At 45.9% G+C, this 16,422-nt stretch overlaps 1 protein-coding gene across 3 annotated transcripts in view; it reads right to left on the minus strand.

Annotated features, from left to right (window-relative positions):
• Khdrbs3 (KH RNA binding domain containing, signal transduction associated 3) overlaps nucleotides 1-12,147 on the minus strand; it is a 175,207-nt gene extending 163,060 nt beyond the window's left edge. For 2 of the 3 annotated variants that reach the window (XR_010041191.1, XM_063231035.1), the window contains exon 1: nucleotides 12,007-12,147. Coding sequence is in view for 2 of the 3 variants with exons in the window: in XM_063231035.1 (XP_063087105.1) it covers nucleotides 12,007-12,094 (88 nt within the window). In the remaining variant the exon portion in view is untranslated. Of the gene's footprint in view, nucleotides 1-11,130; nucleotides 11,258-12,006 lie in introns of those variants that run through there. The other variant, XM_063231036.1, reaches the window with a different exon arrangement.
• Between the last annotated feature and the right edge of the window lie 4,275 nt (nucleotides 12,148-16,422).

A 16,422-nucleotide genomic window follows, 5' to 3' on the forward strand; every position in this document is an offset into this window, starting at 1 on the left:
CAGTGTGGAACACACTTCAGTGACAGGCAGTGTGCATCACCAACAGCTCATATTTGCTCAGACACACTTTTCACTGAGCATGGGATCATCCCCTGGTAAAAGCACACATTGCTGGAAACGTCTTTTTCTGAATAAATGAGAGCGATGTATTTCAGAAAGAAAATCATAAAGAAATACATCTATATGATGACAACAGCGACGAGTGTGAGACTTTGCCCCACTGATGTGTGCCGAGTCTCACTGTCTGCTGAGACCACACTCAGCACAGTGACCAGTGCTGGGCCAGCACAGGTGTCCGGGGCCAGTGCCTGTTGTGCAAGCAGGGCTCTGCCTCAGCTATGCCTCCATAAGGAAAGGGTGACCAGCCTATCCTGACAATAAACCCTCATGAGTTTGTGAAATTACTGTCTCAGTCTGACTTTGTACATTGTGCATATTTAAAAAGCCTCTCATTTTGCAAATAACAACCTCATGGAATTGATAAGTCACAGGAAACTGACAGCCAAAAGCTCTGCACAAGAGAAACGGATGGTCTGAAACAGGCAGGACTCAGAACAATCATGAGTCCCTGCATCCAAGTAACCTCACTATGCCCCTGCTGTGGGATGGCAATGGGATGGAGGGAGAGAGTAGCACTTTACTAAGTTTGATGTATAAGTCTGGTTCTTAGTCTCTAAGCCAAGAGCAGGGTGAAGTGGGAAGACTCAGTCATGGGCGAATCCAGTACACTCCTTATTTTTAATAAACTTGTATCAGAATACAAACATTCTTTTGCATGCTGTCTATGCCTGCATTTCTGCTATACCAGCAGATTTTAAGTAGAAGGTAAACCTCACAAAATATTTACTCTTTGGCCTTTCAGGAAAAGCCAGCTGGTCCTAGGACAGACCAGAGGGTAGATATTTGCTTCCAAGCTGGATGGACAAAAGGGCCTGGGGCAAGCAACCCCAACCCTAACCTCAGCAGCGAGGACCCTTTACAACATCTTCCAGCATCGCACACCGGAGACCAGAGAACCCTGGAGAAACCGCTGATTCTAAGGCGAACAAGATGAACCTCAGAACAAATTCTGTTACAAAAGAAATAAATGAATTACTGGTTCTTAGGTTCTTCGGGGACTGGTTTTTAGGTTCTCCAAAAATACCACAAGCCATAGACGCTTAAGTCCCTCACGTGAAATGGTGTGGCATTTACATTTAACCTAAGTACATCCTCTCATACTCTTTATATCAACTGTGTTATTTACAACAACCAATACAATGTAAATATTATGTAAATAGTTAATGTACTATATTGTTTAGATTATAAAAAAAAGTGTCTATACATGTTCAAAAAAGACATTTTTTTTCTGAATATTTTGACTCACTACACAGCATATGGATGCCAAGGGCCAACCGTACTCAAAGGTGTGGGACAGTTCTGTCAAAAAGCACAGGAGCAAGGCCAAAGGCTCCGCGTGGCCACCTCTGGACAATCTGAGCAGCAGTTTATAAAGTGACAGCAAAGGATTATAACCCACTGGGTTAAAGAAGAACCCATGAATTTAGAAGATGAGACAAACAGAAGAGAGGGTAGGAAGAAAGGAGGGAAAGGAAAAGACAGGAAAGGGAGAGGAGGAGAAGAGAAGTCCCACTCTCCATGCAATGTCAACCCATCCACGTGACGAGTTAGAGAGTGAGCGTTTGATAACCATCACAGTAACAGCAATGATTCACCTCAGAAGCATTAATGCATGCCAAAATTTGTGAGGGACAGCTTAACGGGAACAGAATACTTACAGAATCTCAAAGTATCACCCCACAAAAGTTTTAATTAATTACAAAAAGAGAATGGTCACTGCACAGTGGAAATGCCTGGTGCAAGCTGGCCAAGAGATCAAACATATCAGGGATTGTGGGACAGAATGATGCCGGTACCATTGTGGTATGTGGAGATGAACACTCCACAGGGGACCTCCTGCCAAAACAGTGTGGAACAGGAGCCTAGTTTTAAGGCTACGCAAATTGATTCTCATCTTAAAAAAAAAAAAAAAATCTGGCCCTTTCTTTTCAAAAATGCATACATGAAAGGAAAGGAAAACAAGACTGTTGTTCAAATTAAATAAGGAACAGAGACCAGACAACTAAATGTAATGTGTAATGTGTCTTGAACTGGATCTTGTAAAAGACAAAAATGGAATAACCGGCACAACTACTATTATGGACCATAGATAACAGTGTTGTATCCTCACTAACCTTCTGAATTTTAATCATCCATACTGCAGTTTTAGAGGAGGGCTTTCCTAGGAAACATACACCAAGGTATTTCAGTATTTAGGAAATAAAAGAAAAATAACGCATGTACATTATTTTCAAGCCACGAACATACACGTATGCACGGAAGGAACGATTGGGCAAACACGGCACAACATTCATTGGTGGTCCCAGACAGACAGGTGTACACACTCTAAGCGTTACTCTTTTAACTCGAAACTTTTCATGCCAAGAAGAAATGAAGATCTTAAAAAAGTGGGAGGGAGAGAAAAGGAAGAAACAGGTGAACAAATAACTATGAATACATCATGAAAGGCAGGATGGTGAAGATGCTGCGGGAACACAGGGAAGGTGTTCAAACTCTGAGGACTCAGGAGAGGTGCACATCGCTGCCAGGGCTCCCCACCGGACTCAGGCCCTGCATCCAGCTAACGTCACTTTGAGCAAGACAGCCGCCCTGTTCCTGCCAAGAACCTCAGGTCATCCTCTGAACCCCCAAACTGCCTGTGCTCCCCTCTACCCCAGAACTTAACACACTCTTACAACTGCTCTGCCTATGCTCTACCTAAGTGTTTACTTCCCCGCTGGGTGATGAACTGTTTGATACAACAGGATGGTGACAGCAATATGATGACAATGACAGCAATGAGGACAATGAAGGCAGCCATGGCTGGTGATTCTAGACTCGCTACAGGCCAGGCACAGACTGAACAACACCGATCTCGGCTAAACCCCAGAAACCCCACAAGGGATTCAGTTTTGGTTTGTTTTGTTTTTTAAACAACATTTTGAAGATATGAAACGGAAGTAAGAGGGGTTAATGTTCCCAGAAAGGCTGCAACACACCATAGGGTTGGCGGGGGGACAGGAGCCCAAGACCATCTGAGCAAAACTAGTTCTTATTTACTGTTGTCATCCAACAGTGACCTCAGGGTCATTCTCAATTCCCTGTGGTCCGTGCACAATGGGCAAGGACAGGTAAGAAGGCTATTTCTGAGCATTCAGCTTTTGTTACACAATCTGAGCAAAAGAGAAATGAAAGCAAGGGACAGAAAGACAGGCCGTAAGGAAAGCCAGCCCTTAAAACAAAACAAAATAAAACACCAAGCAACAGACAATCCTCTGCACCAACAGATAACCAAGAATAGCTAAGCTATGAAGTGCGGAGATGTAAGCTACCCTGTGGGAGCACAGACAGACCTGCAACAATCTCTGAGGAGATATCACTGTCATTTCACCTGCAAGACACCCGGGAGGAGGGTGTCAGAAAGGAGCAAAGAAGGGACAGCGACTCAGAAGAAGTAAAGCAACTCTTCCAGAGGGCACATTGCAGTTTAGCAGAGATACATACTCACAGTTCAATTTTGTAGTTCAATACATATTAGTTGAATAAATCAATAAAAATTTTAAAGTTGTGACCTAGTATTCAGCCTTGCTCAAAGTTACTAAAAATACAATAATGGCCTGATGCAAAATTCTTGCCAGTGTTCCGTTTTGTTTTGTTTTGCTTCTTAAATTGCTCTGGCCAGTTCCCACCTGCAGTCTTCCCACCGCAGCCCCAGAGTGGTAGGAGCGCAGGCACGCACCACCATGTCCAGGGCTCCCCAGGTTTGGTGCCTAGGGCCACTGTGCCTCTTAGCTCACTCCAGTCAAGGGACAGGAGGAAGCAGCTCACAAATCCTTTGTGATTCTTGTTTTCTTCCTTACCCAAAGGTCCTGACATTCAGGCTCCACTGCAAATTAATTGCCAGGCTGTACTTTTCCCACACAAGGCACAGGTTGTAACAGCCAGCATTCATAACTTAAACTATCCCAGCATCTTTGAAAGAAGAGTCTTTCATACTCTGAGAATACTTTTCTCTTTAGTTACAGGCATCCTCTGCAGGATACAGGACATTGAACAAGTTCTAAGATCCCCTAACAACCGATTCTTCACCTGAAGAATGAAAACAAAACTCACTTCCCAAAGCCGGAACTGAACCAAGAAACTTGTGGAAAGAAGCCTCCAGACAATGCCTGGCACACCTTAGGGACAGAGGAAATGTTGGCTACAAAACAAAAGCCGTGTTTTTTCAGAAATACGAAAAATCAGTAACAGTGAATAAAAAGCGAAATCAATTCAGGTTTGTTGATCGGGACTAAATTCAGTTCAGGGTAGATACATAGGCGGTGTCCCAGCTGTGCGCAGCGCCATCTAGCGGATCAAAGGCAGAGCGCCTGGGAGCAAATGTATGCGCGGAGGGGCGAGGGTGCAAAGGAGAGAGAAAGGCTCCTTCTGTTTACTGTCACCTCACAAGGGGAGCTGGAGCCAACAGTGACCCCAAGTGTGAGGCCTATCACAAAAAGACATTAGAAAGGTGAAGCCCTTTATGATACCAAAGAACAACACCAATAATGTGCCTTGAATATCTTAAAATAGCAGCAGAGGCTGATTGGTGGAAAAGATAGGGAAAGTGAAAATTTATAACTCACTAATTCAGAGCAAGACAAGACATCTTGTCTGGGGAGGCCTCAGAGGGTCCAGGCACGTTTTAAGTTGTGCAGTCCTAAAACTATTTACAAAACTTTGTTAATTTAAGCAGGTACTATCGTGAATAGCATAACAAAAAGGAATTCAAATAATTTCAATATTAATGAAAAAAGATTTCCTAAAGAATGGGTTCCTCCCTCAATATTTCCAGGATTGGAAAACTAAAAGTCTAACATAAGAAATGCAACTGGATGATTTATGCATTAAATTATTATTTACAGACATGTTTTATGTTTGGAAAGTCATGCCAGTACTCACACATGTGTCTCTCAGGCTGTTCTATAAAAATATCCAGTAAAGTGTATTAGGTATGTCTAAAACAGCAACCCTACACAGAGGACACAAGGTCTCAGTTTTAGAGAAGGGGAAACTGAGGCTCCAAGGAATGAAGTTGCACAGCTGTCACCTGCCATGATCATCCTGCACTTTCTACACGGCTTGGCCCTTTGCGAGGAAAGCTGTTGCCCCAGTAAACGCTGTCAATGGGTGCTACATGCTGAGGCTGCTCAGAACAGCTCTCTGTCACTGACATGTAGCACCTGCACCTCTGCACGGTGCGCAGTTGGTCCTGCTCACACAACCATCCGTCCAGTACCCGCGGGTAACTCTGAGAGCTGCCAGTTATCCCCTGCGAAAGGAAAACATATGAACCCAGACTCAGCTACAGCTCTAACCCCCCCCCCGCCCCCCGGTGGGCCTGGCACATGCTACGGTGCTCTGCCAGGGGGCAGATAAGGCTCTGAACCCTGTTCACCCCTGACCAGCTGCTTGCCTTTGGGAAAATGATCTGCCCTTCCTGGCCTCAGTTCCCTCGTCTGTAAAACAAGATAAAGTGATTTATTCTTTTAAGAGTGTGAGAATGTGAGCAGAATTAAGTGAAATAATAAACAGAAAGCATGGGAAACAGAAAAGGCTCACAGTACAATGAAACTAGTATTAGCAATTATGAGGTGAGTATATTTAAGCATATCTCACCCTAACCCTCCCCGCCAGGGAGCCAAGATCCCTATTTTGAGAATATACTCTTGTATTTTTATAATCTTTTCTTTTATTTAAGTCTATTTTTAGGGGATGGAGAATTTCTAAATATACCATGAACTGACAATAAATCTCTGATACGCTCTTGACTGATTGTTTCTGTGATACAGTATTAAAATACAAAAAGCTCTGTGCCTTTAACTGGCTCCCTGAAGACAAATTCTCAGCAAGATTTTTTCACTGGCTTTCTGTACATATGTGCTCCTATTTTCTCTTTAACTACTGAGAAATATACATAATTAAAAATCCTTACCTTACACACTTGCTGAAAGCTGGAAACTATTTCTGAAGAGATAGGGGGAAAGTGAGCTTGCCTTTTTGGTCAAACACATTTTCAGAAATTTCTTTTAAAAATTCATCATCACCAATAGAAATTCCTGATGGGCTTCTCCTATAATGAAACTTTTATTTAAAAGCAAGCATCAGTGTTAAGAGATAAGTTTTTGGTCTCTTTCCTAAAGTAGCCTATCAACACATAGTAGGCTCCACTGAAAAGTTTAGCCTGACTACTCACAAGATGTGCCACGTGACTGAGCAACTTACTTTATATTTCTGAGCTCCAGTGTCCCCAGGTGAAAAAAGCAAACAAAAGAGGCCTGCAGGGGACAAAACCACCTCCCCTGCATGCTCTGTTGTGGACCAGAGACAGTGCACTGCACGGGAAAACATCACTCACAAAAGGGGCCCTGGTGTGGCAGCTTTGATCGTAATCACCATCTCCTGTGCTAAGTGACACCCACGTTTACTGGCTCGTGAAAATGTGAGCCATTCTCTCTTCAGGCAGGAGCAATGACAATGGGGGCAAAGGGGTCTTTTGATACCAAAGTTGCTGTTGGTATTCAATTTGCAATTGCACTAGTTCTTTTGACTCTGGGTTTTTGTTTGGCATCTGAGACTGCAGATTAACTCCTTCAGGTAAGAAGGACCATGACAAAGCTTCCAAACTTCTGGTTTTACTCTGTGGAATAAAATCACATTAAGACCTTAAGGAAGAAGGGCTAACCTAACCGTACTAGAGTACCCTGGCTTAAAAAGTTCCTCAAGACAGAATAAAAGCAAATAAACATCCGATTCAAAACAGATCTGACAACAGCTAATTATCTCCTAGAGCAAGACCCCTATTGTTCTACCACACCTAAAGAGCAAAGACAATCACTTGGGCTTGTCCTCCCCCTGCCTTCACCTGGAGCACTCCTGGACTGATACTTGCAGAGCTTTAGACTTGAGGCTCACCCCAGGCCAGGGGCTCCTCAGTAGGAAGGCGCAAAGCTCTTTACCAACTGCTGCATCCCAGCAGACTTTCCAATTCTTCTATCTCTATGATAATTAGAACGCAAAACCAAAGGAAGACTGGGATTAGCCAGGTTTGTGCTTGAAGGATGATGCTAGGTACCACAGCGGAAGGGGACCAGGCTCTGCCTCCCATCAAGCTCCCACTCTCCAGGGAAGACCAAGGGATCCCAGTGGTGTGTGAGGGTCACTCCACAGTGACAGTGGGTGCCAAGAGAGAGCAGATAATGAGCACTCCAACCCACTGTGGAGAAAGGAACGTGGTCCCAGGAAATGGCACAGAGACTGAAGGGGTAGATATAAAAAACATGTCACAGCATTTATCTTCCCATCCAACATGGCAGGAAAGAAAAGAACAAACCACACTTACTGGGGCTGTGGGCCTCGGTTCTCCTGTTGTTAACTAACTACATCAACACAATCTAACCGGTAATCTAACTTTGGACTTTTGCAGGTCAGTAAAGCATAATGAAAGAACCAAAGAACTTGAAATTACACGGCGACATTTTGTAAGTACCTTCTCTTGGGCAAGTCATTTTAAGTGTAAGAGTCTTGGTTTGTGCAACTGAAAAACTGGCTGACAATCTCTCCATCCCTGGGCTATCACCAGTATTAAGATCACAAACATGACCTGAAACAGAGAAGTCCCTCGAAAATGCAAAGGCTGTCTTAGTTAAATCTAACACCATCTGCCCACTAAATATTTCACAAGGACTAATAAGATGTTCCTTGGAAAAGAGGGCATTTGTAACCTTGAAACTCACCCTCAACCACTGAGCAAAGGGTCTGGAGACCTTGGAGACCAAACTGTGCTTTTTCTATGTCAAGACCCAGCCCAGAAGCCTGATATTAGGATCTCACCAAGCATCTCATTAGTGTCTAAACACGGAAACACTGGAATTTGCAATCACTGGCCACGTGTAATCATAACACTATACCAGCATGCTTACCTAAAACTGAACCATCACATCCAGTTTCTTTCAAAACTAAATCAAAAAAAAAAAACCCACAATTAAAAACTAAGTCACCACATCCTCTTCTGGATGAACCAGAGATCACATGGTATTGCATAAAGGCATCACGTTCCAATGTAATTCTGCAATTCTCATTCTTGTCCTGTCGTTTTACAAATCTAGCAACACTTGAACAAATCAAAAAATATTTTCCGAAAGTGGTCACTCCATAAGAAATCCTAAGCCACTGGGTTTCTAATCTTACAAAGAAAGAATATACATAAGGTATAGTAATAATCCTCCCTGTATACTTCTGTACCCTCTTCGTATATCCCAAGTAATGTTAAAAATCTTAGTATTTGAGAAAATGATGTACCATGAAAAACGTTTATTTTCAAATATCAATAAAGGAATTTAACAATCTGGACAGAGACTAACTTAATCTTGAGTTCTCTGCTTCTCCCATAACCAACAACTAAATACAACTTGGCAGGGAATCAGCCACCAATCCATACATTATATCAGATAATTAAAAATACAGTGCTATGTAATCTTATTTAACAGTTACTTGGCTTGAATTGAAAACCATCCAAACCAATACTGTGACTGCTGGATTAATTTATAATATGTAAGACATTTCTGAAGATGTTTTTTTAGAAACAGTCAGCACGTCCCCTAGCAGCAAATATAATATAAAAACAAGCAACAGGACTCTCATCTCCAATTAACCTCCTTGGCAAGAAACATAGTATCAGTTCACCTAACAGGCATTTATAGGGAGGCTGGAGAACAGGCTGCAGAGCAGGAAGCAAACCAAAGCCTATAGCCTGTTTGCTTTGATTTCATTATAACAAGTAAATACCACCCTTATCTTCGTTAGAGAAACTAACTCAATATTTGGGGGCAGAAAAAGGAGGAAAAACAACAATAAAATCAGTAACTAACACTTGCCACAAAACAGAGTCAGGAAAACCTGTAAAACCAACCTGTATCAGGTAAGAGTACACCTTGATGCCCACCCAGCTTAAGATCTTACTTAAAGATTGGTAAAATGAAAAAGTCAGCTAGGAAGTTAATCGATGTTTATGAATACTGAATTTTTTTAAAAGTGGCCGTGTCTCATTTATAAACTGATTATTGTAATGTGTAGATTACTTAACTAGAACACCACTACACGAGGGCTTTCATTCAAAAGTGCCTTTTTCACTGAGCATTAGAATCCTGTAAAGTAAGGACAAAAATGAACTGTTAGTGAAAAATCAAGAGAGTTCTTCCTAAAGGACTCGCATTAGTTTTACTGTGTTTACATTAACCAGGAAAAATCGTATTAATTATTTTGATTCCTGCAGGTTTTGAATAAGTATGTGAAAGGCATTTTGGAATCTTTTTGGAAAGGCACAAATAGAAAATGGGCTTAGAGACAGAAGATGTGCTTGCAAATTAATTCGGGGTTGTCTCTAAGGGTATAGGTGGGGTCCTCAGGTCCCTCCCTGAAAAAGACACCAATATGTTGTTCAACGGGGAACAAGTGTAAAGACAAAACTAGATAGCATGTGTGTTGTCATGTCTTGTAAAGTTTAAAATACTATACAAACACAAGCTACTGTGAGCACTTGAAGACATTAACTATAAATAAATACCCATTACATATTATGCCACAATAAAAAGGTTTACAATGCTGACCGATGGTCACCCCAAAGGATTCAGTAACAGGATACAGGTTTCCCTGCTGTGATTCAGCATATCCTCTGAAACAAAACTTTCCTTAGAGGCAAGTAGTCACAAATACAGCTAAATAACAACAAATGCTTGCAGGTAGCCAATAATAAGATGGCTTTCAGCTTTAAAATCGATTTCCTAACAATCATTCAAAGTCTGACTTCAGACAACATGCTTCAGAAAGGCACTTGTACTTGTGCATTACATAACGGAGCATAATTAATATTTTAAATCATAAAACTCCATATTCTCAGATATCAGCCTGTGATTTAAGGGAAAACATTTGGGGCTAAAGTTACCTAAATCAACAGTAACAGGAGAATCTTCCCAGCTCCTCGTCCTTGACATGTGAGAAACCTACTTCTCGCAAGCATTGTATTTTTGATGAAAAGTAAGGCAATCAAGTCTAACACCCAAAAGACACTGTGTGGCAGTGTCTCCCCAATACCTGTCACAACTGGAAGCCATTAACAGGAGAAAAAACACAGAAATAAAAAGAATTGTGAATGCATTAGCAATGCAATATTATGACAACATAGCACAGAAATTAATCCTGACTTCTAAAATAAGACAACTCATTACACTTTCAGTCAAATCATTCCCTTAATTGAGCACAGCGTAACTTTGATTCAGTTTCTTTCCTAGGAAAAAGGCACTTGACTCCACAGTCCAGACTATTTCTACCATTGATCTCACACGGTGTAAAAAGACATTTCTTTCATACAAATGACAGCCCAATAGGCAACAAAAGATATATGTAAATCACAAAGAGAAAGTACAAAACTAACTGTAGAACTGTTCATAGAAGGGCGTGTGAATAAAACTTACATTCTCTTTCTCTAATTTAGGAACCTATGCCCATCACTTTTTCACAAGCTCATCTGATTAAAGAAAAATAAGCACGCAATTAAAATAAAACGGGGAGCTCTGTAAACCTATCTTTGTTTCAACAATTCAAATATGCTTAAACCTCTTAAGATGGTGAGAATCTCTCCACCACCATCATCAGTCCACACCACACACACTGCTCCAAAGAACTGGCTACAACAGGCAAACATTATAAGTCGTGGGTTTTAAATGGACATATCTATACACAAATGGAATATGTCTGCCTCATCTTTCACTTCCAACAATAACTGAGCAGGGGCCAGCATTAGGCAGCAGACCTGCTTTAACTAAGGGCTGTCACTGCATAAAGTGATACGTGCAAATGCCTAACAGATCTGACCAGATCACATTTGTCATTTCCTAGAGAAGAAGCCCACCAGTGGTCTCCAGCCCTCTTTATCTGAAAGACATATGCCAGAAAGGGGAGTAGGGCTGCTCCAGCAAGGCAGGCTTCATTTACCGTCCATCCCGGCAGGCTATCCAGGAAGGCAGAAGGCAGCACGCTGAAGAAATGCTGTGGGAGTAGGCGTGCCTCCTTACACCCGGGATCCCCTACTCCAGCACTTCCCAGTCCCCTTCACACCCAGGCTGCAAAGACTCCTTTGCGAGTGTTCTGAAGCCCAAGGCAGCCACCAATGAGTGTCACCCACCCAGCGCTTCCCCGAGAGGAGGGACGCCAACACGAGGGCTCTCATGCTGGCCTCCTCCCCACTACGGACTCCTCCAGGGCCTCTTGGAGGGCTGGGCATGAGTGCTTGCCCCTTAGGAGGGCAGACTGACCCCAGCACTGCTATCTGGGCACCAGGGAAAGTCAGAGTGGGAAAAGGAACTGGGCTCTTTCCCTGGGATCTCTGGGCTCCTCTTTCCTAAGGTCTTGGGGTATGACCCCAAAACCTCCTCCAAAGCCCCCGAACTTCACCGACAGCCCCAGCACCTGTTCCCTTCACCTCTTCTGCACTGGATTCCTTCAAGTCCTTCCATTTTCCCGCAGCTCTGTCTCCAGTTCCTTACAGGAACCCAACACCCGAGTTCCCCACGAGTCGCGCCCACCCGCCCCTCCAAGGAGCTCATTCATTCAGCCTCTGCCCCGGCCGAGCCCCACACTCTCGCTGTCCCCACCCCGAAGTTTCCCCTGGGTATCTCGCTGTCCCCAAGGTTTCCTTCAAGACTCATTCAAATGCCCTAGCCTCCTCGTCCTTCCAAGCCATCCCGACTCACACGCTGGTTTTCGCCAGGCATCCCACGTTCCAGGGGCGCCACCCAGACCCCCGACGGCTGCCCAGGCCCCGAGGTCCGCGTCCCCGGCTGCGGAGGGCAGCGCCCCGCCGGCGCTCACCTTGGTTCACCAGGCGCAAGGCGTGCGTGAAGGAGGGGTCCAGCGAGTCCTTCTCCGCCATCAGCTCAGGCAGGTACTTCTCGTCCATGCTCCCGGCCGCCCGGGCCCGGGACGCGGCCCCGAAGCCCGCCCCGCCCGCCCCGGCAGCGCGGACCGGGCCAGACGCCTCGGCGGCACCGGCGACCCCGGGAGTCCGCGCCGGCGGCTGCTGCGTGCGGGACCCGGCCCGGCGCTCCGGGCGCAGCCGAGGAGCCGGGAGCGCGGACAGGGGCCCTCGGGCCGACGGCGGCGCGCTCGCTCGGAGACCAGAGCAGGCAGTACCCGCTCCGCGGCCGGCAGCGGCGTCCAGAGCTCCGCCGCCACCCGCCCCGCGCGCAGCTCCGCGCACTCTGAGCCGCCGGCCGCCCGCCGCCCGCCGCCCCGCCCGGCCGCGCCTGCGCGCTGCGCCCACCCGCCCGGCGCGCGCCGCCTCGTGGGGCCACCCGGGCTGTGCTGGCCGCGGGCGCGCGGGGCGTGCAGTCTGCACCCGGCCACCGCAGCCCGCCCCGAGCTCGCGCGAGGTCCCCGGAAGTCAGCACAGCAATGCCAGATGCACAGTCGGGAAACTGAGGCCCACCAAGGTCAAGTGGCGCGCCGAGGTCACCGGGCAAGAGATCCCCGGGAGGAGCGATAAAGGCCCAGCCAGGAGGGAGGGGAGTCCAGGGTTCGCTCCAACCCCGCTCTGGGCAAAAGGCTTGTAGCGAACCGCTCTGCTTTGTGAAGATCCCTAGACTTATCTTGACTTGGGCTGGTTTGCTGCCCCCGGTGTTTTTAAGAAAACACAGCAGGGGCCGCGTCCTTCCTTGTGCGTGGCTCCCAGCGCCCGCCTCGCCTCGTGAGACCCTTGGCGCCAAGGTCAGTTACATAAAGGCGCATGCCCTTCAGGGCGTCTGGGACATCCACCACTTGCTCCACTTGTCATTCACTTTAGGACATAGACCGCTTTGTGCCTGGCCTTGGGGGAGTGAGCTGCACAGAATGGTTCCCTAAGGGAAAGGAAGGCACAGCGTGTGGCTGCTGGTCTCCTCCACGCCCCTTTAGCTACCCACCCACTCACCACCTACCAGGTGCTCCCCAGGCCTTTTGCAGAGTCCCTGAGGCATGTGAGTAAATGCCTTGCAGTGGGCCAAGGACTAGAGACCCTGTCATGACTTTCCCCTTGCCTTTAAACTTCCACCTCAAACCCTGGTCTCCACTGTGTTCTCTGGACCAGCAAAACTGGTCATTTCTCTGTGTTCTTATGGTATGATAAAAGGTCATTCACGAAGCAGTGCAGTGGTCTGCTTTCATTAGACCGCAGCGACCATCTCAGAGGCAGAGCTGGAGGCTTGCTTTGGGAGGAAAGGTCCCCAGCCTCGGGGTGCTTGGGACAGATATGTCAGGCAACAGAAAGGTGCTGAAGGAGTAAGCCAGAGGCATGACCTCGAGCCAAATCTTCACAGTCCTCTAGGCAACCCTCCTAAATTGTGCCTCTCTGAGGAGCTCTAGGCTGCCCTGAGTTCCAGCCCAGGTATCAGGGCCCCAGGTGAGGAACCACTTCAGGGTCCCTGCAAGAGTCTGTTGGTTGCTCTTTGAAACTTGAAAGAGGCCCTAAAATGGTATGTTTAAATGCAGGGCTGTGCTGCCCACTGGCTTGACCCCAGGGAAAGTTATGTCACCTGTGTCTCAGCTGTCAAGTGGATCTTGCAAGACAACCTATTTCAAAAAAGAATGTGGAAATTATATATTTTAAGTCATGAGATTCCCTAGACAGTGTCCAATGCACAGTGAGAGTGCTTAGCTGTTCTTTTGGGATGTTTTACCCCTTGTGTGGCTGTTCTCTGGATACAGACATTTGCTTCCTCCAGCGGCAGCTCCCTAAGACACTGGCCTAACTTCACCTGTGGTATTGATCGTAGATACTACTCTCTGACAGCTCTTCTCCCTCTGCATTTTCAAATTAGAATTTCTACCCCAGTAACAGTCTAACTTTGAGCTAGCCACTGTTTTTACTAAGTATCAGGCACTGTACTAGTAGCTTTTCATGCAGTACCCTCACCATCTGGCAGAGAAGATTCTATTTCCACTACTCAAATATGAAGAAACTGAGGCTCAGAACTGTTTAATGCTTCACTTAGTGTATCAAGGCTGTCAGTGGAATCCCAAACCTGCTTAAGTCTAAATTTCCCCCTTTTCTCCCTTCCTCACTCTGCTTTATCAGGTGGCACTATGAAACACTGGTACATTCACTCTGCGTCCTGCCCCCGTTCAAGCATTTGGCAGAGATGTCCCACCAGCAGCTGGGGAGGAGGGCTGTAACCAGGAAACTGACAGCAAAGACACTGAATCTTCTGCTCTGGACCTCCTTCTTAAGGAACCTTCCAAAAGGGCAGGTATCAGCGCCATGCTGGGTCCTCTAGGGAGGAAGGAGATGGATGTCTCTGTGAGATGCTCAGGAAATTGTACCCACCCACCAGGCTGGCCATGGGGCACCTCTACACCTTGCTGCACACTGCAAGTCTCTGTAAGCATGCCATTCTGTAGGCTCAGGCCCTCTGGTCCTTTCAAAAATAAGAAAACTAGGTCTTAGGAAAAGCTGTGGTTTTCCTGCAAGCAGCTGCAGGTGATATTCAAATTCAGGTCTCTGAGTTTCCAGGCCAGTGATCTCTCAAGAATATATCAGCACTCCCTGAGCACGTGTCACATGCAAAGTTTGCTTTGGGTACAGGCAACATAGCGTGGACAGACAAAGCGGACTTCTCCTAAGCCTGTTCTGGGCTATGCACAACTTTTGTCTATAGAGTTTGTTTCCCTGGAATGGGGGCCATACACTACAGCAAGGAACTCTGGCTACTTTCTCCCAAGACCCACGTCAATGACTTGCCTTTCAGTCCAAGGACAGAAGAGACATTTCCCAAACCAAATTCACTGTCACTTCAGGAGTCATACCAAGTCCCCACAGCCACAGCCAGCTCCCACTGTGTCACTATCAGCCAAAATCCCCACCTGACCCCAATACCCTTCTTTATTCTAAGGAGAGAAGACACCTCCCTGCCCTTAGACACTAACTGCAATGAATCACTCACTACCACAAGAACTCAGCCTCATCAGAGCATGCACAAAACACAAATGTGTCTACAGAATAGCTTTCCTGTTTGCTGTACAGGGCTGCTGCTCACCTACAAGCTTTTTATTCACATAAGGAAAGTGAGCATTATTCCAGTTACTTCAAGACGTGGAGTCCAAATCTGACTGTATTCAGGCTCCAAGTAACCTTGGTTTGCGTCCTGGTTCCTTTGTTTCCTGGCTATTTACTCTTGTATCGGCACTTGACACCTCTGAGCACAGGAGGATGGAGGATACCTACCTTGCAGGTTTCCTGGAAGGCCTAAGTTGGAGCATTAAGCTTGTCACAGACACCAAACGCATTTTAAAGGTTTTCAACCCTTCCTGCTTCTCATTCCACCAGCATATTTGTGTTTGGTTCACATTTAACACACTAGGCCATGGTCATCTGTGGACTCCTTGACTTCTACCACTGTCCTGGAAGCCTGCTCACCGTCTGTTCCCCAGGGCTTGCTGCAGAGGTGAGTGTGCAGCAAGCACCTAGGATTCATCACACCTGAAATGTGACCCCTTCCAGTGCTATTATTGCCCAGCTACCTACCAAACAATGGCACACACTCCGACTTTCGCCAAAAATAAAACTTAGGAGACGGCCTTAAAAACTACAGTCACAAATGTCAGCCCTAATCAGCCTATCTTTGCCTTTCCTACCTTACCCCTGCCTTATAGAGTGGCCACAGAGCAAGAGAACAGTAATGGCAGATAAGGCAAGGAAGGGTAGGCTGGTAGGGGCTGGCATTCTTGATCTCTAGTTCTCAAGGCTGATTATTTTCAGGCTAAGTCTTATTTTGAGGGGAAGAGGGTATGTGTCAGGAAGTAATATTTACTCACTTTAGGAAGCTGCAACAGGAAACACATTTTCAAAACTTGTGACTGAGGCAGAACACAAATTTGTGGCTTAGCACAAATTGGGAAAGATACAAAGAAACTTTTCCTAGTTGGCAGTCCTTACATTTCAAAACCCAGCCATAGTTCAGGAAGGCCTGTGCAGAGGACCGCTTGATCTGTTGCTCATATTTTTCTGTTTTACTTGACAACCTCTAGAACCTCCTACATCTAACGTATAGAAGTATAGCTGGCGGAAAATTCAAAGATGCAGTATTTTGCAGATTCTGGTTTTTACAGCTGATGCAAGTGGGCACAGAAAGTTTACATGACCCAAAGGTAGTAAGGGGAGAACTGGACATACTGTACTCACAAATACACCTCATCTATACCACTCAGAGGGTAGGTGCAGTTGGGGGTTCCAGCCCAGACACTTATACACCTGGA

This window comes from Cavia porcellus, unplaced genomic scaffold (genome assembly GCF_034190915.1).
Source record: "Cavia porcellus strain 051 isolate PalLab524CR breed Dunkin Hartley unplaced genomic scaffold, mCavPor4.1 scaffold_19, whole genome shotgun sequence".
In the NCBI taxonomy this organism is placed as follows: Eukaryota; Metazoa; Chordata; class Mammalia; order Rodentia; family Caviidae; genus Cavia; species Cavia porcellus.